The 23,196-nt window shown below is 41.7% G+C and overlaps 1 protein-coding gene across 1 annotated transcript in view; it reads left to right on the top strand.

The window, feature by feature from the left end:
- LOC115140332 (reticulon-4 receptor-like) overlaps positions 1-22,921 on the top strand; it is an 82,582-nt gene extending 59,661 nt beyond the window's left edge. Inside the window, exon 2 of the mRNA XM_029678669.2 lies at positions 21,197-22,921. Within this exon, the coding sequence (XP_029534529.1) occupies positions 21,197-22,611 (1,415 nt within the window). The 3' untranslated portion in view covers positions 22,612-22,921. The remainder of the gene's footprint in view (positions 1-21,196) is intronic.
- The last annotated feature ends 275 nt before the right edge of the window (positions 22,922-23,196 follow it).

The raw sequence follows: 23,196 nt of genomic DNA, 5'->3' as shown, positions 1-23,196 counted from the left end.
TTTTTAAATAGTCTATGATTATTTCTCTATCTTGATGAAACACTTCACACAAGGAGGTGTAAGCATTGCTATCAGCATAACAAACAACTTGATTTGAGCTGTTGGGTTGGTTTGTTCTGGGAGAGAAAATATTATTTTCTAAATAACCTCTAACTCACTGCGTAACTGTGCCAAACACTAGAACACTAGAATTTTACCATAATGCACCCATCAGAATAGAACAGAGTAGATCATGTCAGCTTGATTAACTACTTTCATTGGGACTACTTGGTTGTCTAGTCTGGGGGCAGAACATACTTCTACATAGGATCTAGCTGGCTGCACAGCATAACTGTGACAGACAACAAAGCAGCAGCATAAACATTCCATATTCCAAGTATTTAAGTATTCTAAGTATTCTAAGTCATCCACACAAACTATGTGCACCGTATGTGACAATTGTCAGTGAATCAGTGAACCTTATCATGGCTCGCTCTCACACGAGACACTTTGAATCAAGAGGTGTTAGCATTGCTATCCTATCACAGCCCTAATTGACCACTACCGGTGGTACGGCACTCTGATAATACAGCGGTAAATCATTAGTCCACATTCTCCTTTATTTCAGGGTAATGTATTCTCTCAACCCTGCAGGTCTGGCAGCCTCACAGATTTCAAATTGAGGCTTGATTGCTAATAAAAGTCTGCAATGCGAGACAGTGATTTCATTTTTGGCTGGGGAGGAGGGGCATGTTTTTTTAAGGGTTAAGATGTGATGGCTTCATCTAAATGATGATTAACGGTGGTCCCCAGATAGAAGAGGACTAACACCTGTGCCTAGTAGCCTCTTCTGAGCTGCTGGTGACACGTTCCACATCTGGCCAGCACTCTAAATGCATTAGCTGATGTGTCATAATCGCACATGTAATTGCCAAAATAAAGGAAACACCAACCTAAAGTGTCTTAATAGGGCGTTGGGACACCACGAGCCAGAACAGCTTCAATGGACCTTGGCATAGATTCTACAAGTGTCTGGAACTATTGGAGGGATGCGACACCATTCTTCCATGAGACATTCCAGAATTTGGTGTTTTGTTGATGGTGGTGGAAAACGCTGTCTCAGATGCTGCTCCAGAATTTCCCAAAAGTGTTAAATCAGGATGAGATCGGGTCACTGAGACAGCCATGGCACATTGTCGTCCAATGGGATGTTAATTGCTTAATTAACTCAGGAACCACACCTGTGTGGAAGCACCTGCTTTCAATGTACTTTGTGATCCTTTATTTACTCAAGTGTTTCCATTATTTTGGCAGTTACCGATATGTAGCTTCGGTGCTTCTGCCTGTGTGATATAGACCAGGCAGAACAAAACTTTTACAGAGATGGACCAACACCTTTGCCCAGTATCCCCTAAAGAGTTACCTGGTGATACATTTCAAACACTTAATTAATACAGTATCTTAATTCACACTTAATACTTAATACAGTATCTTAATACAGTATCTTAATACACACTTAATACTTAATACAGTATCTTAATACAGTATCTTAATACAGTATCTTAATACACACTTAATACTTAATACAGTATCTTAATACACACGTAATACTTAATACAGTATCTTAATACACACTTAAAACTTAATACAGTATCTTCTGTACTGCTACCTGGTATATTTAAGTTGCTGTACGCTGAAGAAAATAATATTTATTATGTCAATACCAGAATTATGCTCTTACAGAGAAAGAAAGGCAATGCTTAGTATCTCCCTAAAACTCACATCTGGAAGATGGCAACTATACTAAACACAGTAGGATTTGTGCAACTTAATACTCTTGCTATATTTAGGTAATACATACATCCTTCTGCATGGCATATTACATTTACTGAAGAAATAGGTCCATGCAGAATGAGGCTTGCTGTTAAAGTAGAGAAATGTGCTAAGGGCTACAAACTCTATAGTCCAACCACATGATATAGGCCGACTCTTCTATGCTGGCTCCTTTGGGGTTTGGAGAGTGCATTGGGAAGCCCCCCACCCCACACACACACACACGCACTCGACTGAGGCCTGCATTACTTTCATCTCACATTGCTTGCCTGATACATTCTACACAATGTAATGTGCGAAGTGGCAATGCTGGTGGGATTGAGGGGGCAGAGAGAGAACTGTATGGAAGAGACTTCAAATCACATGTCAAAGTGATCATAGTTTGCAGTGAGGGTTGGTTGAATGCCAGGTCTACAAATCAAATCACATGTCAAAGTGATCATAGTTTGCAGTGAGGTTTGGTTGAATGCCAGGTCTACAAATCAAATCAAATCAAAGTTTATTTGTCACGTGCGCCGAATACAACAGGTGTAACAGTAACAGTGAAATGCTTACTTACAGGCTCTAACCAATGGTGTAAAAAAAGGTATGTGTGTGTGTGTGTGTGTGTGTGTGTGTGTCTGTAGGTAAGTAAAGAAAATAAAACAACAGTAAAAAGACATTTGAAAAAAGAGTAGCTATATACAGACACCTGTTAGTCAGGCTTAATGAGGTAGTATGTACATGTAGGTATCGTTAAAGTGACTATGCATATATGATGAACAGAGAGTAGCAGAAGCGTAAAAAGAGGGGTTGGCGGGTGGTAGGACACAATGCAGATAGCCCGGTTAGCCAATGTGAGGGAGCACTGGTTGTTTGGGCCAATTTAGGTAGTATGTACATGAATGTACAGTTAAAGTGACTATGCATATAAGATAAACAGAGAGTATCAGCAGAGAAAAATAGGGGTTGGAGGGGCACACAATGCAAATAGTCCGGGTAACCATTTGGTTACCTGTTCAGGAGTCTTATGGCTTGGGGGTAAAAACTGTTGAGAAGCCTTTTTGTCCAAGACTTGGCACTCCGGTACCGCTTGCCATGTGGTAGTAGAGAGACCAGTCTATGACTGGGGTGCCTGGGGTCTTTGACAATTTTTAGGGCCTTCCTCTGACACTGCCTGGTGTAGAGGTCCTGGATGGCAGGCAGCTTTGCCCCAGTAATGTACTGGGTCCGATGTTGCAGCTCTCGATGTTGCAGCTGTAGAACCTTTTGAGGATCTCAGGACCCATGCCAAAACCTTTTAGTTTCCTGAGGGGAAATAGGCTTTGTCGTGCCCTCTTCACGGCTGTCTTGGTGTGTTTGGACCATTCTAGTTTGTTGTTGATGTGGACACAACGGGGTGTGAAGTTTTTAGTTCTTATATGTTTTTCCAACTTCAGCCCTGACATTTTGTCCCTCGATAGTTCAATTGTGTCATGTTTCCTATTTTACGACTGACGAGCAATCCAAGTAGTTGACAATCTTGCATTTATTTCATGTTTTCTCTTCTCACCTCTCGCATATCATTTCCCTTGTTTTAACGTCCTTGTGAGGACTTCTGGTCCCGACAAGGATAGTAAAACCAAACACACACACACACACACACACACACACACACACACACACACACACACACACACACACACACAGTTGCTCCCTTCTTTCTCTCTTTTGTCTCTCTCTCCCGCCGACCTCCGGTTTCCTCAGTTATTCATGAGCCATCTGTCTGGATGAGATGAGTGTTGTGGCAGATGTGTGGCAGACAGGACCTGATCTGTCCCTCTGCCGCTCTGCTAATTGTGTCCTTGTCTGCATACTAGACCATGGGCTCTCCCAGAAACACACATGAGTGCAAACACAAACACAAACACTCACACATACTCACACTCACACATACATGCACGTACAAACACAAATGGAGGCGTGCGGGACACACACACATACACACACACACACACACACACACACACACACACACACACACACACACATACACACAAACAAACAAATACGCACAATCCAAAGCTAGTTATAAGCGATTTTACCCTGAACAGCCTGATCAGGATACACATGGCTTTATGTGCTGTTAGATGACCTGTTCTCAACCTGCATATATCCATATCAGGGAAACATTTAGGAACTGTAGTTCTCTCCCTGCGTATGTGAACGACCGGCTCGATTCGGTCTTACGTAGCAAAATGTTTAATTGTGTTTTTTATGAGATAAAATAATTGACTCTGACATGGTATATTATACACTACAGTTGAGGAACATTGGGAAAGTAATTCTGCTTTGAAAGTTGATAAACTTGTAACCCCACTTTTGAGAAAATGGCCCTTGAATTTTTTTACACCTACTGCAGAGCTCTTCTTTGTCTACATCCATTCAGCATTGTTCACATCCTCTTAAGCCTTAGTCCCACCCATCTCTTTAAGGATTCACATGTGAGGCCATTTGCTAAACAGAGTGAGTACTGTAGTGTACTATATATTTTCTAAACCAAGATTAACGGCTGGTTTATATAACGTCCATCAACATGTCTGTAGACAGTTGTCGCAGTGACATCATGAACATTCTATTGTCGTCCGACATCAAACTTGTTGTTGTCATTATGAAAAAGCATAAACACAAAAACGACAGGCTACATGACATCAGCAGCCTGTTGGTCCAAAATAGTATAACTGGTGTATTTAACACCAATCAAGCCATCCGTTCAAAAATGTATTTAGTATATGTCAATCTAGCAAACCAGGCAACTAAAAGCAATTTTCTAAACAATGTTTTGGTTCCTTTCTAGCTTGTTAGCTAGCAAGCTAACATAAAAAATTACCATATCATATAGCTGACAACGTCTTAACTTTAGCTCATTTGAATTCGTTATTATAGGAAAATAAACTCACAACAAGATCATTATTTACAAGTTAAAGGCAAGCTAATTACAGAAAATAGCTTACAGTTGTGAGTGTGATGAAATAAAAGCAGGGCATTCTACAGGAGAATTTTAGAACTTGGACACTGTCGCGTTGGCCTAGTGTTATATCCTAATTTGACTTTGGTGAAGGTCATTTGGTTCTTCACAATACCGTCTCTGATAAACACACATTATATCAAATAAAAAAGTTGATTTGTCACAGGCACAGGTTACAGAAGGTGTCAACAGTACAGTGAAATGGTTACTTGCATCGTGGAGTCTTTTAATTAGACATGTAGCTAGGTTGCTAAACAATGAACCATAATCCCAACTCTTAAGGTTAATACTTTGCATGAATCTGCTGGTAGCTAAAGCTAACAAACTAGGTTCAATGTTAGCTAGCTAGCTAACATTACGCTATAACTAGCCATGCAAATGGCTCTGAGATACGATTAATATTACTAAAACAGATCATATACTTAAAGTTAGCTAGCAAGCCAACCAACTAAAGGTAGCTAGCTAGCTAACATACTCTTTAACTTCTATTAAAAATACTTTCTGACTTAATTAGAAATGTATTATATCTGAAAATGTAGCTAGCTATACTCTTACCCGTATACATGGATGAACGCTTCTCCCTCTCTTTCATGGATGCCATGGTTGCCCTTAGTTTGAAGATATCCTCCGGACACAGGAGTTTTATACAACAGCCTTCTTCTGTGTGTTTTATTTTAGACTCCCTCCGCATTATTTGCAATCAAACACCAGAATTTCTCCATCTTCATAGCTATCATACTCTGCTTCCACCGGGCATTCCACTGATGTCAAAACGCGGCTCTTCGTGATATCTTTCAAAATAGCTGTTTTAGGAAGGACTACCTACACATACTGAGCAGACCATGTTAGGGCTGGGCGATGTGATGATATATATCGTGTGACGATAGAAAAATGTATTTTGTTTCAAATGATGCTCTTTCGTTTATTTTCGTTGTGTCACAAATCACTCATTACGGCAATATTTTGTATCAATTGGACGACGCTTTACGTTCTTCTGGAAGGAAATTTACAACACAAACAAACATGGAGGCAGGGAATCTGCCTGGCCGATTCCCCTCTTTCCACTGGGATTCTCTGCCTCTACCCTGTTACGGGGGCTGAGTCACTGGCTTACTGGGGCTCTCTCATGCCGTCCCTGGGGGGCCCAAACACCACTGCGTCACCTGGGTGGGTTGATTCACTGTTGTGGTCGGCCTGTCTGGGTTGGCGCCCCCCTTGGGTTGTGCCGTGGCGGAGATCTTTGTGGGCTATACTCGGCCTTGTCTCCAGGATGGTAAGTTGGTGGTTGAAGATATCCCTCTAGTGGTGTGGGGCTGTGCTTTGGCAAAGTGGGTGGGGTTATATCCTTCCTGTTTGGCCCTGTCCGGGGGTGTCCTCGGATGGGGCCACAGTGTCTCCTGACCCCTCCTGTCTCAGCCTCCAGTATTTATGCTGCATTAGTTTATGTGTCGGGGGGCTAGGGTCAGTTTGTTATATCTGGAGTACTTCTCCTGTCCTATTCACTAACCTCTTTTACCACCTACACTGTCCAGACAACAGGCTCAAACACCACTAACCTCTTTTACCACCTACACTGTCCAGACAACAGGCTCAAACACCACTAACCTCTTTTACCACCTACACTGTCCCGACAACAGGCTCAAACACCACTAACCTATTTTACCACCTACACTGTCCAGACAACAGGCTCAAACACCACTAACCTATTTTACCAGCTACACTGTCCTGACAACAGACTCAAACACCACTAACCTCTTTTACCACCTACACGGTCCCGACAACAGGCTCAAACACCACTAACCTCTTTTACCAGCTACACTGTCCTGACAACAGGCTCAAACACCACTAACCTCTACCACCTACACGGCCCCGACAACAGGCTCAAACACCACTAACCTCTTTTACCACCTACACTGTCCAGACAACAGGCTCAAACACCACTAACCTCTTTTACCACCTACACTGTCCCGACAACAGGCTCAAACACCACTAACCTATTTTACCACCTACACTGTCCAGACAACAGGCTCAAACACCACTAACCTATTTTACCAGCTACACTGTCCTGACAACAGACTCAAACACCACTAACCTCTTTTACCACCTACACGGTCCCGACAACAGGCTCAAACACCACTAACCTCTTTTACCAGCTACACTGTCCTGACAACAGGCTCAAACACCACTAACCTCTACCACCTACACGGCCCCGACAACAGGCTCAAACACCACTAACCTCTTTTACCACCTACACTGTCCTGACAACAGGCTCAAACACCACTAACCTCTTTTACCACCTACACGGCCCCGACAACAGGCTCAAACACCACTAACCTCTTACCACCTACACTGTCCTGACAACAGGCTCAAACACCACTAACCTCTTTTACCACCTACACGGTCCAGACAACAGGCTCAAACACCACTAACCTCTTTTACCACCTACACTGTCCCGACAACAGGCTCAACCACCACTAATCTCTTTTACCACCTACACGGTCCCGACAACAGGCTCAAACACCACTAACCTCTTTTACCACCTACACGGTCCCGACAACAGGCTCAAACACCACTAACCTCTTTTACCACCTACGCAAGAATCATGTGGAACAGTACGGAGAGAGTCTACGGGTGAGACCCAGAAAAGTACAGTCAAGTGCTCCAAACAAACCCCCGACTCAGAGGTTGCAAGAGGCTTTTGTCCGTGGCACATCATATGGCAAAGAATCATGAAGATGGAAGGAGAAAACAGCTGCCATTACAACTTACATCTGCAAAGACATGGCCCCAATTTACATGGTCGAGAAACAGGGGTTTCATGAGTTGGTGCTAATACTCGACCCAAGGTACAAAATGAAAATGGATATATTACACATATTAATGCCAAAATAACATATATATTTTATATTTTAGGCCTATATTTATTTTGTTTTCTATTTACCTTTTCAGATTTATACATCAATATTTAATATTTTGCTACATGCTTTATTGAACATTTGCGCAAAGGTTCCAAATGAAAGGTGAAATAATCAAACATGACTAAGTACCTTTTATTTGTTGACTATATTTCAAAATGTAATAAGAAATAGGCCTTTACATGTGGTAATTTTATAAAAACTATTTTTTCATTGAATTTACAGAAAATGTGCTATATCGTGATATGTATCTTCATCAGGATATGAAATGAGCTATATCGGGATATGAGATTTTGGCCATATCGCCCAGCCCTAGCTCATGTTATAGACAGATGCCTGCTGCATGGCAGACCAATCCCAGCTCATCTCTCGGCATGTCCAGCCCATCCAATATCTCAGCCAATTATGCCTAGCGGGAAGGTTCCCTACTTTTTCCGTGACTAAACCGACTTGGCTCGTAATTTAACAATTGTATTTGTATTTACAGAAGGCATACAGGTATGTTATTGATGCACGTAAAAGTTCACATGTTCCAGAATGCATTGCTGCCAGAAAATGCATTTTGATAAAACACACCTGTTAACATTCAAATGCCAATCCCGTAAAGTAGTGGCATACGCTATTTTCCTTAAATGAGTCACATATGTTCATGCCAGGGAAACATTTAGGAACTGTAGCTCTGTCTCTGTGTATGTTCATGCCAGGGAAACATTTAGGAACTGTAGCTCTGTCTCTGTGTATGTTCATGCCAGGGAAACATTTAGGAACTGTAGTTCTGTCTCTGTGTATGTTCATGCCAGGGAAACATTTAGGAACTGTAGCTCTGTCTCTGTGTATGTTCATGCCAGGGAAACATTTAGGAACTGTAGTTCTGTCTCTGTGTATGTTCATGCCAGGGAAACATTTAGGAACTGTAGTTCTGTCGCTGCATATGTTCATGTGGGAAGACATTAGGAACTGTAGTTCCATCCGTGTTAAAGGGGGAAGCATTTAGGAGCGATACCAACTCTTCAAATCCGGTTTCTCATTATGCCGTATACTGAGTGAATTCCCCTTGAAAGAATAAATGCCACCAGTCAAAGATGGTGGTCCTAGTATGACAGCCGGCAATGGTTGTAATGCACGTTATCACCATACACAATCACTTGGGTTTAGAGCCACTTTGTGACAGCGCTTTGAGAACATTGCCTTTAGCTTATTGATTTATAGATGATATTAGGCTGCATTTGTATGCATGAATGCATTTACAACAATCAAACAGCCTAAAGTACACAGATCTCGACTATATTTGGAACATGTTAAATTCCACACAGCAACAAGAATCCCTAACGCTGTGTGAGTGGAAAGAGGCCATTGCATCCCCTGAGATGAATTGTGTGATACATCTCCTAGAGAGACTTCTCTTCCCATTTCTTCTCAGCTAAGGGATAACACTGTCATGTTACCCATCTGGGCCCGATCTATTTCTCTTCAAAGTAAAGCCTGCGTGATGAATTGCAGACCCTGTGGATCCCCTGTCCCTACATGCCCTTTTGTGCTCTCAGGGCACATGGTCGGGTCGCTGGGTCAGATTGGGATGCCTCCATCATGCAGAGACAAAGCACCGGATGGGCCTGGAGTAGTGATGTAGTGAAGTGGCAAACACACACACACACACACACACACACAGCCAGGGACGTATGCAAATTATCCAGGAGGGTGTCAGGCTGGTCATGCACTGCTGCGTTAAGTAAACACCTCTCTCTGGTTGCTCCCACTTCTGTCCTCCTCGACCCTCCTCACACCTTGCCATTATCGCAAGTGTTTTCTGTTCTCCCACATTCTTCTTTTTGTTTTGGCAAATAACACAATTAGATGAGTGAGGAGCAACCTTGATGTCTGCCATTCATCACTAGGTTGTTAAAACCTGTTGGGGATACACGTTCCCATTTAGGAACCCCCCCCCACCCCCTCAGCTGGAATGTGGCGCATGGAACGCAAGAAATATTCCTAAAAATATTTAACCTCCACACATTAACAAGTAAAATAGCTCAAATGAAAGATAAACAAGTTGTTTATCTACCCAGCAAGTCAGATTTCTAAAATGTTTTATGGCGAAAACATAGCACATATTTATGTCAAACCACCACCGCAGACATAGCTCATTAGCATAGCCAAGTAGGAAAAAATATGCAATCAACAAACGCAGGATTAAAAGAAAAATCATTTCACTAACCTTTTGAAATCTTCATCAGATGACAGTAATATAACATGTTACGCAGTACATTAATTTTTTTTTCAATAATCTGCAATATATATCCATAAATCTCTGTTTACAATGACGCATCGTTCAAAAAATGCTACTAAAATGTCAGGAGAAATGAAATAGCTCCGGCAGATAACGTCAGCTAACAAGGAATACACATCATAAACTTTGACTAAATATGCATGTTTTACATATGTATAGGAAGATACACTTCTTCTAAATGCAATCGCTGTGTTACATTTATTTTTAACGTTACAGGTTGCGTTCACTAGGCTATACTAGGAGTCGGCGCTCCAAAATTAGCATTATGGCTCCTCTATCTTGGAGTCGACAGAAACCCAAATTTACCACATAAATATTCCCTTACCTTTGCTGTTCTTCCATCAGAAGACCTGGAAGGGATTATACTTACCAAAACAGCGTTTAGTTTTCAAGTCTGTGTCTTTCGGTTCTCAAAAACGACACCTTTCGGTCGAAATGTAGGCAAAATTCAAGTGGATGCGCACCAAAACGTCGAAATTACATATTATATGTCGAGTAAACTTGTCAAACTATGTTCATAATTAAGCTTTAACATGTTATAAAGGTGCACAGAAATCGTGAGGACGAACAGAAACACACACGTCGTTTAATCGATCCTGAGGAAAAGACATCACCCGAGCAGAGCGCGCATAAGCGTACCCTTTTTTTTCGCGTGACCGAGACCTTTCGGCACGCTCAAAGTCTCGTGAGCGCGCGATTCTCACAATGAGAAGCCCCATTGAAAGCAGGCTTCGCGCTGAACACGTACAGACTGTTCCCAGAGCTGTAACTGTTTGGGAAGTGCGTATACGATGACGTCAAAGTTGGGCCAACTTTTTCCATGACAAGAGAGACTTTGGGAGAATGCATGCCCTGAGACTTCTGCTTTACATAGAGACAAAATTTAAACGGTTTTAGAAGCTTTAGAGTGTTTTCTATTCGATAATATTTTTTTTTATATGCATATATTAGCAACTTTTGACAAAAATTTATCCTGTTTTATATGGGTACCCAATTCCTCCAGAAGGGGCAGTAAACAGGGCTAGCCTTAACAGGTTCTGTCTGGACATATCTCTACCTCCTTCTTCCTGTCTGCCTCTATGTTTGTCTCTCTGTGTCCGTGTCTCTTTCTTTCCCTCTGTCTGCTTCTCTATCTGCCTCCTCTCTGTCTGCCTCCCTGTCTATCTCCCTGTCTGCCTCTCTGTCTGTCTCTCTGTCTGTTTCCCTGTCTGCCACCCCGTCTGTGTCCCTTTATGTCTCTCTGTCTTCCTCTTTGTCTGTCTCTCTGTCTGTCTGTGTCTCTGTATGCCTCCCTGTCTGTCCCTCTGTCTGCCTCTCTGTCTGCCTCTTTGTCTGTCTCTCTGTCTGCCTCTCTGTCTGCCTCTCTGTCTCGATCTCTTTCGGTCTCCATGTCTGTCTCTCTCTCTGTCTCTCTGCCTGCCTCTCTGTCTGCCCCTCTGTCTGCCTCTATGTCTGCCTCCCTGTCTGTCTCTCTGTCTGCCCCTCTGTATGCCTCTCTGTCTACCTCTTTGTCTGTCTGTCTGTCTGTCTGTCTGTCTCAGTCTGTCTCTCTGTACGCCTTTGTCTGTCTCTCTGTTGGCCTATTTGTCTGTCTCTCTATCTGTCTGTGTCTCTGTCTGCCTCGTCTGACTCCCTGTATATCTGCCTCTCTGTCTGCCTCCCTGTCTGTCTCCCTGTCTGCCTCCCTGTCTCCCTCTCTTTCTGTCTCACTGTCTGACTCCCTGTCTATCTCTCTGTCTGCGTCATTGTCTGTCTCCCTGTCTGTTTGTGTGTCTGTCAGTGTCTCTGTCTGCCTCTCTGTCTGTCTCTGTCTGTCTCCTGTCTGTCTCCCTGCCTGTCAATTTCAATTCAATTCAATGACTTTATTGGCATGGGAAACATGTGTTAACATTGCCAAAGCAAGTGAGGTAGATAATATATAAAGTGAATGTATAAAGTGAAATAAACAATAAAAATTAACAGTAAACATTACACATACAGAAGTTTCAAAACAATAAAGACATTACAAATGTCATATTATATATATACAGTGTTTTAACAATGTACAAATGGTTAAAGGACACAATATAAAATAAATAAGCATAAATATGGGTTGTATTTACAATGGTGTGTGTTCTTCACTGGTTGCCCTTATCTCGTGGCAACAGGTCACAAATCTTGCTGCTGTGATGGCACACTGTGGAATTTCACCCAGTAGATATGGGAGTTTATCGAAATTGGATTTGTTTTCGAATTCTTTGTGGATCTGTGTAATCTGAGGGAAATATGTTTCTCTAATATGGTCATACATTGGGCAGGAGGTTAGGAAGTGCAGCTCAGTTTCCACCTCATTTTGTGGGCAGTGAGCACATAGCCTGTCTTCTCTTGAGAGCCATGTCTGCCTACGGCGGCCTTTCTCAATAGCAAGGCTATGCTCACTGAGTCTGTACATAGTCAAAGCTTTCCTTAATTTTGGGTCAGTCACAGTGATCAGGTATTCTGCCACTGTGTACTCTCTGTGTAGGGCCAAATAGCATTCTAGTTTGCTCTGTTTTTTTGTTAATTCTTTCCAATGTGTCAAGTAATTATCTTTTTGTTTTCTCATGATTTGGTTGGGTCTAATTGTGCTGCTGTCCTGGGGCTCTGTAGGGTGTGTTTGTGTTTGTGAACAGAGCCCCAGGACCAGCTTGCTTAGGGGACTCTTCTCCAGGTTCATCTCTCTGTAGGTGATGGCTTTGTTATGGAAGGTTTGGGAATCGCTTCCTTTTAGGTGGTTATAGAATTTAACGTCTCTTTTCTGCATTTTGATAATTAGTGGGTATCGGCCTAATTCTGCTCTGCATGCATTATTTGGTGTTCTACGTTGTACACAGAGGATATTTTTGCAGAATTCTCCGTGCAGAGTCTCAATTTGGTGTTTGTCCCATTTTGTGAAGTCTTGGTTGGTGAGCGGACCCCAGACCTCACAACCATAAAGGGCAATGGGCTCTATGATTGATTCAAGTATTTTTAGCCAAATCCTAATTGGTATGTTGAAATTTATGTTCCTTTTGATGGCATAGAATGCCCTCTCTTTCTGTCTCTCTGTCTACCTCTCTGTCTGTCTCCCTTTCTGCCTCTCTGTCTGGCTCTCTTTCTGTCTTCCTATCTGTTTCTCTGCCTGCCTCTCTGTCCTTCTCCCTGTATGTCTGCCTCTGTCTGCCTTCCTTTCTGCCTCCCTGTCTATCTTTCCGTCTGCATCTTTGTCTCTCTGTCTGTCTGTGTCTCTGTCTGTCTCTCTGCCTGCCTCTCTGTCTGTGACTCTGTCTGCCTCTCTGTCTGCCTCTCTTTCTGCCTCTCTTTCTGCCTCTCTTTCTGCCTCTCTGTCTATCTCCCTGTCTATCTCCCTGTCTGCCTCTCTGTCTATCTCCGTGTCTGTCTCCCTGTCTGTCTCTCTGTCTGTCTGCCAGTCTTTGTCTCAAATGGCACCCTGTTCTATATATAGTTCACTATTTCTCACCAGGATCCATATGGCTCTAGTCAAAAGTAATTCAGGACACAGGAAATAGGCTGCCATATAGCACTCAGCCTTTGTGAGGAAAAGTGCTTCTCAAACATGCAGGAGAGCCTGAGTCAATGTGCGTTAGTTTATAAAGAGCTTGGAAGGAAGTCTGGCCTCCGCAAGACAAAGAGGTTGTTGTCTCATCTTAGACAGAGTTAAGATTGTTGTTAGACCATAATGGACTTTTCAAGAGGGACAGGGAGGCCAGTTTACTGGAACAACAGAGATTTGGATTTGTGACTGTTGGTGTGTCAGGACTGTAATTAGACACAACAGATAGGGGAGATAACATGTTGAAACCAAAGTTGGCCAAATAAGATAAAGATACATAGCTTTTTTGTTATTTGTTAGCACCAGTACAATGTTATACAGTACCAGTCAAGCGTTTGGACACACCTACTCATTCAAGGGTTTTACTTTATTTGTACTATTTTCTACAATGACATCAAAACTATGAAGTAACACATATGGAATCAAGTAATAACCAAAAAAGTGTTCAACAAATCAGAATTTGAGATTCTTCAAAGTAGCCATCCTTTGCCTTGATGACAGCTTTGCACACTCTTGGCATTCTCTCAACCAGCTTCATGAGGAATGCTTTTCCAACAAGGAGCACTTGTTGGCTGCTTTTCCTTCACTCTGCAGTCCAACTCATCAATTGGGTCCCAAACCATTTCAATTGGGGTTGGGTGATTGTGGAGGCCAAGTCATCTGATGCAGCACCATCACTCCGCTTCTTGGTCAAGTAGCCCTTACACAGCCTGGAGGTGTGTTTTGGGTCATAGTACTGTTGAAAAACGCACCCCCACATCATCACACCACCTCCTCCATGCTTCATGCTTCCTCCATGCTTCACGGTGAATTATTCTACAGTGTAGAAAACAGTCAACATAAAGAAAAACCCTTGCATGAGCGGGTGTGTCCAAACTTTTGACTGGTACTGTATATGCATGCATTATGTCAGTTTAGCCACATAAATATTTTACATTAGTATATCAGCACTGTAAAGTTGATTGGAATTGAGCAGAAAGGTTGAAAGATTAAGTCTGATATACCCAACAGCTCAATAGCGAGGGCAAACTATTAGCAACGATGTTGTGATAAATAAGAGAAACTCCCAAAGGTAAAAGGGGAGGGAACAATCAGAGGTCGGTAGATAGGTCAGGACGTACAGTTTAGTAGACTTAGCAGGTCAACACTGCGTGGGAGTGCAAACTTTTACAGAGATTACCATGTTTGGAGACATGGTGTAATTCCCAAAAGAAGAAGGTGAGAGAACTTCTGTGAACTATCAAATCACACAGAGGTCATTCTGAAAGACCAGAGGGAAAAGTACCACTTTTATCACAGAAGAGTAAGCACATTTAAAAACACAGTCCAAGGAGGTCAACGTGATGAGTGCAAAATGGCTTAGGATTGTTCCTTTGTTTTGACAGGAACTAATGGCGTGGAAATTGATACAGTACTATATATAGAAAAATAACTGAGGACATCTGACTTGCTTAGTGTCAGAAGATGCTAATGAAGATAAAATTACGCAGGGAGCTCAGAAAAACGGATATCCGAAATAAAGCGAATTGGTGGACGTAGCCTGTTAATGAACATTAAAAAATAAGACAGTGAGTGGACATACAGTGAGGAGATACGAAGAGTGCTCTATCTGCAGCAGAATTTTTTATATATATATATATATAATATATATATAAATTGCTATTGTTAGGAAAGTAGGAGCTGTGGCTGGGAGGGAAGAGAAAAAAAGTGATGCGATGCAGAACGAAAGAGTAGTGGAAGAAAACTCTTGACAGCTTTCCGGTGGCAGAGTATATCTGACTGAAGGTTGAGCAGGGAGGTTGGAGGGAAAGTGCAACAGAGGGCTGCTGTCAGGCCACACCACAGCCTTCGTTTAACAAGGGCCAGGGATGAGCTGCTACTGCTGCATGAACAGCAGGAAGGCAGGATGGAGGGATGGGAGAGGGAGGGAGAGGGTGTGCTAGAAAAAGTGAGAGGGAGCGAGGAGTTGAAAGGGAGAGGCAGAGAGAGGGACAGGGAATGGAGGGAGGCAGGGGAGGAAGAAGAGGAGGAAAGAGATGGAGGGATGGAGAGGACGGGAGGGGTAAAGCTCATGCATTTTCCAGTACTTCACTACCTGTCACAGAGAGCCTGGGCTTCCCGTGATGGTTGTGGCAGCTGGGAATGGAAATCCTCACTTATGATAGGGGCTAGGGTCGGATTCACTGAGATTTGGGCAATATTTGGCACTGCCACCTGCCACCTGACATGGTATATTGGATTCGGACTCTCCTGCTGTCACACTTTGACACCTTGATCCGCCTTTGATGAATTAGTGAAATCTCTGTACTTGTATCTGTACTGTGTCTGCATGTTTATTTTTTTTCCACCTTTATTTAACCAGGTCGGCCAGTTGAGAACAAGTTCTCATTTACAACTGCAACCTGGCCAAGACAAAGCAAAGCAGTGCGAAACAAACAACAACATGGAGTTACACATAAACAAACGTACAGTCAATAACACAATAGAAAATAAAATATATATACAGTGTGTGCAAATGAGGTAAGATAAGGGAGGTAAGGCAATAAATAGGCCGTAGTGGTGAAGTAATTGCAATTTAGCAAATAAACACTGGAGTGATAGATGTGCAGAAGATGAATGTATGAATAATAATAAATAACAATATGGGGATGAGGTAGTTGGATGCGCTATTTACAGATGGGTTATGTACAGGTGCAGTGAGCTGCTCTGACAGCTGATGCTTAAAGTTACATTGTTAGGTTAGAGCTAGAACATTGTTCTATTGTTAGGTTAGAGCTAGAACATTGCTCTATTGTTAGGTTAGAGATAGAACATTGTTCTATTGTTAGGTTAGAGCTAGAACATTGTTCTATTGTTAGGTTAGAGCTAGAACATTGTTCCATTGTTAGGTTATATATAGAACAGTGTTCTATTGTTAGGTTGTATATAGAACAGTGTTCTATTGTTAAGTTATATATAGAACATTGTTCTATTGTTAGGTTATATATAGAACATTGTTCCATTGTTAGGTTAGAGCTAGAACATTGTTCTATTCTTAGGTTAGAGCTAGAACATTGTTCCATGTTAGGTTAGAGCTAGAACATTGTTCCATTGTTAGGTTAGAGCTAGAACATTGTTCTATTGTTAGGTTAGAGATAGAACATTGTTATATTGTTAGGTTAGAGCTAGAACATTGTTCTATTCTTAGGTTAGAGCCAAAACATTGTTCTATTGTTAGGTTAGAGCTTGTACATTGTTCCATTGTTAGGTTAGAGATAGAACATTGTTCCATGGTAGGTTAGAGCTAGAACATTGTTCTGTTGTTAGGTTAGAGCTTGACCATTGTTCCATTGTTAGGTTAGAGCTAGAACATTGTTCTGTTGTTAGGTTAGAGCTAGAACATTGTTCCATTGTACATTATATATAGAACATTGTTCTATTGTTAGGTTAGAGCTAGAACATTGTTCCCTTGTTAGGTTAGAGCTAGCACATTGTTCCATTGTTAGGTTAGAGCTAGAACATTGTTCTATTGTTAGGTTAGAGCTAGAACATTGTTCCATTGTTAGGTTAGAGCTAGAACATTGTTCCATTGTTAGGTTAGAGCTAGAACATTGTTCCATTGTAGGTTATATATAGAACATTGTTCCATTGTTAGGTTAGAGCTAGAACATTGTTCCATTGTAGGTTATATATAGCACATTGTTCTATTGTTAGGTTAGATTTAGAACATTGTTCCATTGTACATTATATATAGAACATTGTTCTATTGTTAGGTTAGAGCTAGAACATTGTTCTATTGTTAGGTTAGAGCTAGAACATTCTTCTATTGTTAGGTTAGAGCTTGAACATTGTACCATTGTTAGGTTAGAGCTGGAACACTGTTCCATTGTTAGGTTAGAGCTAGAACATTGTTCCATTGTAGGTTATATATAGAACATTGTTCTATTGTTAGGTTAGAGCTAGAACATTGTTCCATTGTTAGATTAGAGCTAGAACATTGTTCCATTGTAGGTTATATATAGAACATTGTTCTATTGTTAGGTTAGATTTAGAACATTGTTCTATTGTTAGGTTAGAGCTAGAACATTGTTCCATTGTAGGTTATATATAGAACATTGTTCTATTGTTAGGTTAGAGCTAGAACATTGTTCCATTGTGGGTTATATATAGAACAGTGTTCTATTGTTAGGTTAGAGCTTGAACATTGTTCCATTGTTAGGTTAGAGCTAGAACATTGTTCCATTTTAGGTTATATATAGAACATTGTTCTATTGACAGGTTAGATTTAGAACATTGTTCTATTGACAGGTTAGAGCTATAACATTGTTATATTGTTAGAACACTGTTCTATTGTTAGGTTAGAGATAGAACATTGGTCTATTGTTAGGTTACAGCTAGAACATTGTTCCTTTGTAGGATATATTCATATAACATTGTTCCATTGTTAGGTTAGAGCTAGAACATTGGTCTATTGTTAGGTTACAGCTAGAACATTGTTCCTTTGTAGGTTATATTCATATAACATTGTTCTATTGTTAGGTTAGAGCTAGAACATTGGTCTATTGTTAGGTTACCGCTAGAACATTGTTCCTTTGTAGGTTATATTCATATAACATTGTTATATTGTTAGGTTAGAGATAGAACATTGTTCTATTGTTAGGTTAGAGCTAGAACATTGTTCTATTGTTAGGTTAGAGCTAGAACATTGTTCCATTGTAGGTTATATTTATATAACATTGTTCCATTGTTAGGTTAGAGCTAGAACATTGGTCTATTGTTAGGTTAGAGCTAGAACATTGTTCCATTGTAGGTTATATTTATATAACATTGTTCCATTGTTAGGTTAGAGCTAGAACATTGTTCTATTGTTAGGTTAGAGCTAGAACATTGTTCCGTTGTAGGTTATATTTATATAACATTGTTCCATTGTTATGTTAGAGCTAGAACATTGTTCTATTGTTAGGTTAGAGCTAGAACATTGTTCTGTTGTTAGGTTAGAGCTAGAACATTGTTCTGTTGTTAGGTTAGAGCTAGAACATTGTTCTATTGTTAGGTTAGAGCTAGAACATTGTTCTATTGTTAGGTTAGAGCTAGAAAAAAATTATATTGTTAGGTTAGATCTAGAACATTGTTCTATTGTTAGGTTAGAGCTAGAACATTGTTCTATTGTTAGGTTAGAGCTAGAACATTGTTCTATTGTTAGGTTAGAGCTAGAACATTGTTCTATTGTTATGTTAGAGATAGAACATTGTTCTATTTTTAGGTTAGAGATAGAACAGTGCAAGGTGTTCTACATTGGACGGACAAAGAGATGCATTCAAGACCGCTTAGCGGAACACAAGTACGCCATACGGGTAGGCAATGAAGACTACCCCATGGCAAGGCACTACAAGTCCCTACACCATGGCAACCCTGCCTCCCTACAAGCTATGGGTATTGATCATATTTCGGCCTCTATTAGAAACGCGGACCGTCTTAAACAGTTAAACCAAAGGGACAATTTTGGGATTTACAAACTACAGGCCACTAAATACCCTGGTTTAAATGAAGATATGGATTTACAAACTATAGGCCACTACATACCCTGGTTTAAATAAAGATATGGATTTACAAACTATAGGCCACTACATACCCTGGTTTAAATAAAGATATGGATTTACAAACTACAGGCCACTAAATACCCTGGTTTAAATAAAGATATGGATTTACAAACTATAGGCCACTACATACCCTGGTTTAAATAAAGATATGGATTTACAAACTACAGGCCACTAAATACCCTGGTTTAAATAAAGATATGGATTTACAAACTACAGGCCACTAAATACCCTGGTTTAAATAAAGATATGGATTTACAAACTATAGGCCACTACATACCCTGGTTTAAATAAAGATATGGATTTACAAACTACAGGCCACTAAATACCCTGGTTTAAATAAAGATATGGATTTAATAACTACAGGCCACTAAATACCCTGGTTTAAATAAAGATATGGATTTCTCACCCTTCCTGTAGGGTTGTGATGGGTCCATGTGCTGTCATCTAGTGGACATTTTGCTCAATTGCCCTCAGCTATGGTTAGACTGTTGTTGTTCATGTTTTGCTGTGTTCTAGTGGACTATGGAATATATTGCTTTCTTATTCTTGACACTTCTCCCAGTCATATTTAATGTTAGAACTACCTTTCTAAGTGTTCTGATACTTCTAGCTTGGAGTTGCATTTTTATGATAACATAGCTACAGTATTTCACCTTTTAATGTGTATAGTGTCCAATCAATTGTGTAACCACTCCCTCTTCCAATTAGGGATCATTGGAAAAGCTGTTCAAAAGAGGACATTGTATTCATTTTTTTGTACTCCCTGACGAAGACCATGCAGTCGAAACGCATCGGTTAAAAAAAAAATACTTTGTTTCTATTGAACATGCCATACTAATAAAGGCATTTTAATTAATTATATGAAGAGTGCCTTGGTCCTCCTTTCTTTTTGATGACCAATTTACCCCTTTTACCAAAGAGCAGCTTCTATCTACTAAAATGTACTATTGTGTACCTCAGTAGCGCTTCCTTTCCTCCTCTTTCTACTAGAGATAGAACACTGTTCTATTGTTAGGTTAGAGACATTCTTGGGGGAGGGGGGGGGTGAATAGTAATGCAAGCTCAAATTGACCGTTTTTTTGTCTTTTTTTTGTTTGTATCACATTAAAAAATATTTTGCATCTTCAACGTGGTAGGCATGTTGTGTAAATCAAAAGATACAAACCCAGCAAAAATCTATTTTAATTCCAGGTTGTAAGGCAACAAAATAGGAAAAATGCCAAGTGGGGTGAATACTTTCACAAGCCACTGTATATTGAAACAGACAAGCACAGTAAAACACAAATAACATAATTTAAGTGATCTCCAATATTTAAACCAAGGTCAGCTCTCCACCCTGGCAACCAGCACCAAGCCCCACTACACGTATCTTTACACGACAAGATACATGTCAAAAGGTCAGAAATCTCTAGGATGCCATTAGTTACGTCCAACCTATTAGTGCTGGCTAATTCAGCATAAAATCGACCCACCCATATTTAATGAATCAGCTTCTCGGGACCCCTCTCCTCGATTGCCCGGGGCTTCATGCTTGCGTCGATAGCAGAGAGGAAATGGGTCCCCAGGGCCAAATAACCACCGACTGCTCTCTCTTTATAGACACACTGCATCACTAGTAAAAAGAGAGCTATTTCCCTGTTTATACTGGATTTGAAGGTGGATGTTGCTTAAACTGTATATATGCCATTTGTAAATGTGAAGGAAAGCACTGCATTGGTGATTTGAGGGAAGGGATATGTACTGATGTAAAAATGTGAATATCTTAGGGCAATGTCTGATTGCAGAAGATTACCATTGCTACCAGAGAGCAATATTGCTGATTTGCTTTACAGGAAATAACAATCAAAAACCAATGAAGAGAGGTGAGGCAGAGGTGTTAAAATGACAAAAATCACATTTAGAAACCTTCTAGGAGCAACGTTTACATGGAAATGAAGATGAAGATGAAGTATTTTTTACGTAGTTTCCAAAACTGACCCTCTTTCTCTCTTTCTCCCCCTCCACCTTTTTCCCCCTCTCTCTCGCTCTTTCCCTCCCTCCCTCCAGGGGGGCGACTCCTGTTCCTGGTTGTGTGGCTAAACCTGGTGTCTCGAGGAGTGGATGGCTGCCCGGCCAAATGTGTGTGTTACAGCGAACCACGGCCCACCGTGGCCTGCCAGCAGCAAGGACTGTTCTCCATCCCTACCGAGATCCCTGTGCGGAGCCAGCGTATATTTCTCCAGAGCAACAAGCTGACCGTGGTCCGCTCCACCAGCTTCAGCTCCGTGCACAACCTTACCGTCCTCTGGATGTACTCCAACAATATCAGCCACATTGAGGCCGGGGCCTTCTACGGTCTGGAGCGGCTAGAGGAGCTGGACATTGGGGACAACAGTAACCTGAGGATCATCAGCCCGACAGCCTTCAGGGGTCTGTCCAAGCTTCACACCCTCCACCTGCACAGGTGCGGCCTGTCGGAGTTACCTGTCGGAGCGTTCCAGGGACTGTTCTCCTTGCAGTACCTCTACCTGCAGGACAATAACCTGCTGGCCCTGCACAACGACACCTTCCTGGACCTGGCCAACCTCACCTATCTGTTCCTGCACAACAACAAGATCAAGACCGTATCGGACCACATGCTGCGCGGCCTCATCAACCTTGACCGCCTGCTGCTACACCAGAACCGGGTCATCTACGTCCAGCCGAGGGCATTCAGCGACCTGGGGAAGCTGACCACGCTGTTCCTGTTCTACAACAACCTTACCGTGCTGACCGGGGAGACCATGGACCCGCTGGTGTCCCTGCAATACCTGCGTCTCAATGGGAACCAGTGGGTGTGTGACTGTCGGGCCAGTACCCTATGGGACTGGTTCAAACGCTTCAAGGGCTCCAGCTCTGAGCTCGAATGTAACGTCCCCCTGGAATTGTTCGGGAAGGACCTGAAACGGCTGAAGAGTAACGACCTGGAAGGGTGTGTGGAGACACCCCAGATCCAGACCCAGCTCTTCAGCTCCAAGCCGCGTTCCGGAAAATCCCCCTCCACTGAAAATCCTCTGGGAGATGGAATTCCCAGATGTTGTCTTCCAGACAACGATAAGTCCTCTATCATCTCCGGGAAAACGATCGCTGACCCCTCATCTTACAACAGCCGTCAAATCACCAACAACCCCCTCAAGGAGAAGGAGAACATATCCAAGACCAAATTCAGAGAGCATGAGCGAACGAAAAACGAGACCATCCGGAATAAGCAGAGTCTCAACGACGGGCCTCTGGGGACCCTGTCCAACAACCTTGACCAGTCATTGGTTCAAATTGAAGACCTGGAACCCTCTACAGCCCCAACCAGGAAGAAAAAGAAGTGCACTAAAAAGCCCAAATCTGACGCCCAGTGTCTCAAAGGCCATGGATCTACAATGCAGGTGGCGCTGAGTTCTCTCTTCATGTCCATAATCTGGATCTGGTTCTCGTTGGCCATGTCTTAGGACCTTAGGGCCTGGCTGGGATTAGATCACATGCTAAATATACATTGCTGGGACTCACAGATTGTTATTAATGCTCATGACAATAATACAGAATCCTTCTGCAGTGACCTCTGACCTCCAATAATAGCCTAGAGACTGAAAACCAGGAGGTCAGGTTTGGACAGATTACCAGGGTAACAAGGACTATGTCCTTGAAGTTAAACTACAAAAGAAGTTAAAATACAATTTAACAAAATGGATGCCTTTACAGAACACATCATATCTAATGTATATAATAAATCGGTGCCCAAATTGTTTGTTCTGTATGTACTTTATTGTACCGTGTCTAAGCTGCACCACTTTGGAGACTCTCCTTATTCCTATTTCCCTCTCAAAAAGCTTTTACTGCAACAACAGTGACTGCTGAGACAGACCACTGAAAAAATAGGAAAAAACATCAATTCCGAGGGCCGGCTGAACGCACACAAAAACATTTATAAAAAAATAGATTTTCATGCCCCCCCCCCCATTATTTATAAAAAAAATAGATTTTCATGCCCTACCCCCCCATTATTTATAAAAAAAAGTGATGCATTTGTTGGGTAC

Source organism: Oncorhynchus nerka, linkage group LG13 (genome assembly GCF_034236695.1).
Source record: "Oncorhynchus nerka isolate Pitt River linkage group LG13, Oner_Uvic_2.0, whole genome shotgun sequence".
NCBI classification, from domain to species: Eukaryota; Metazoa; Chordata; class Actinopteri; order Salmoniformes; family Salmonidae; genus Oncorhynchus; species Oncorhynchus nerka.
This window is presented reverse-complemented; position numbering and strand designations above follow the sequence as displayed.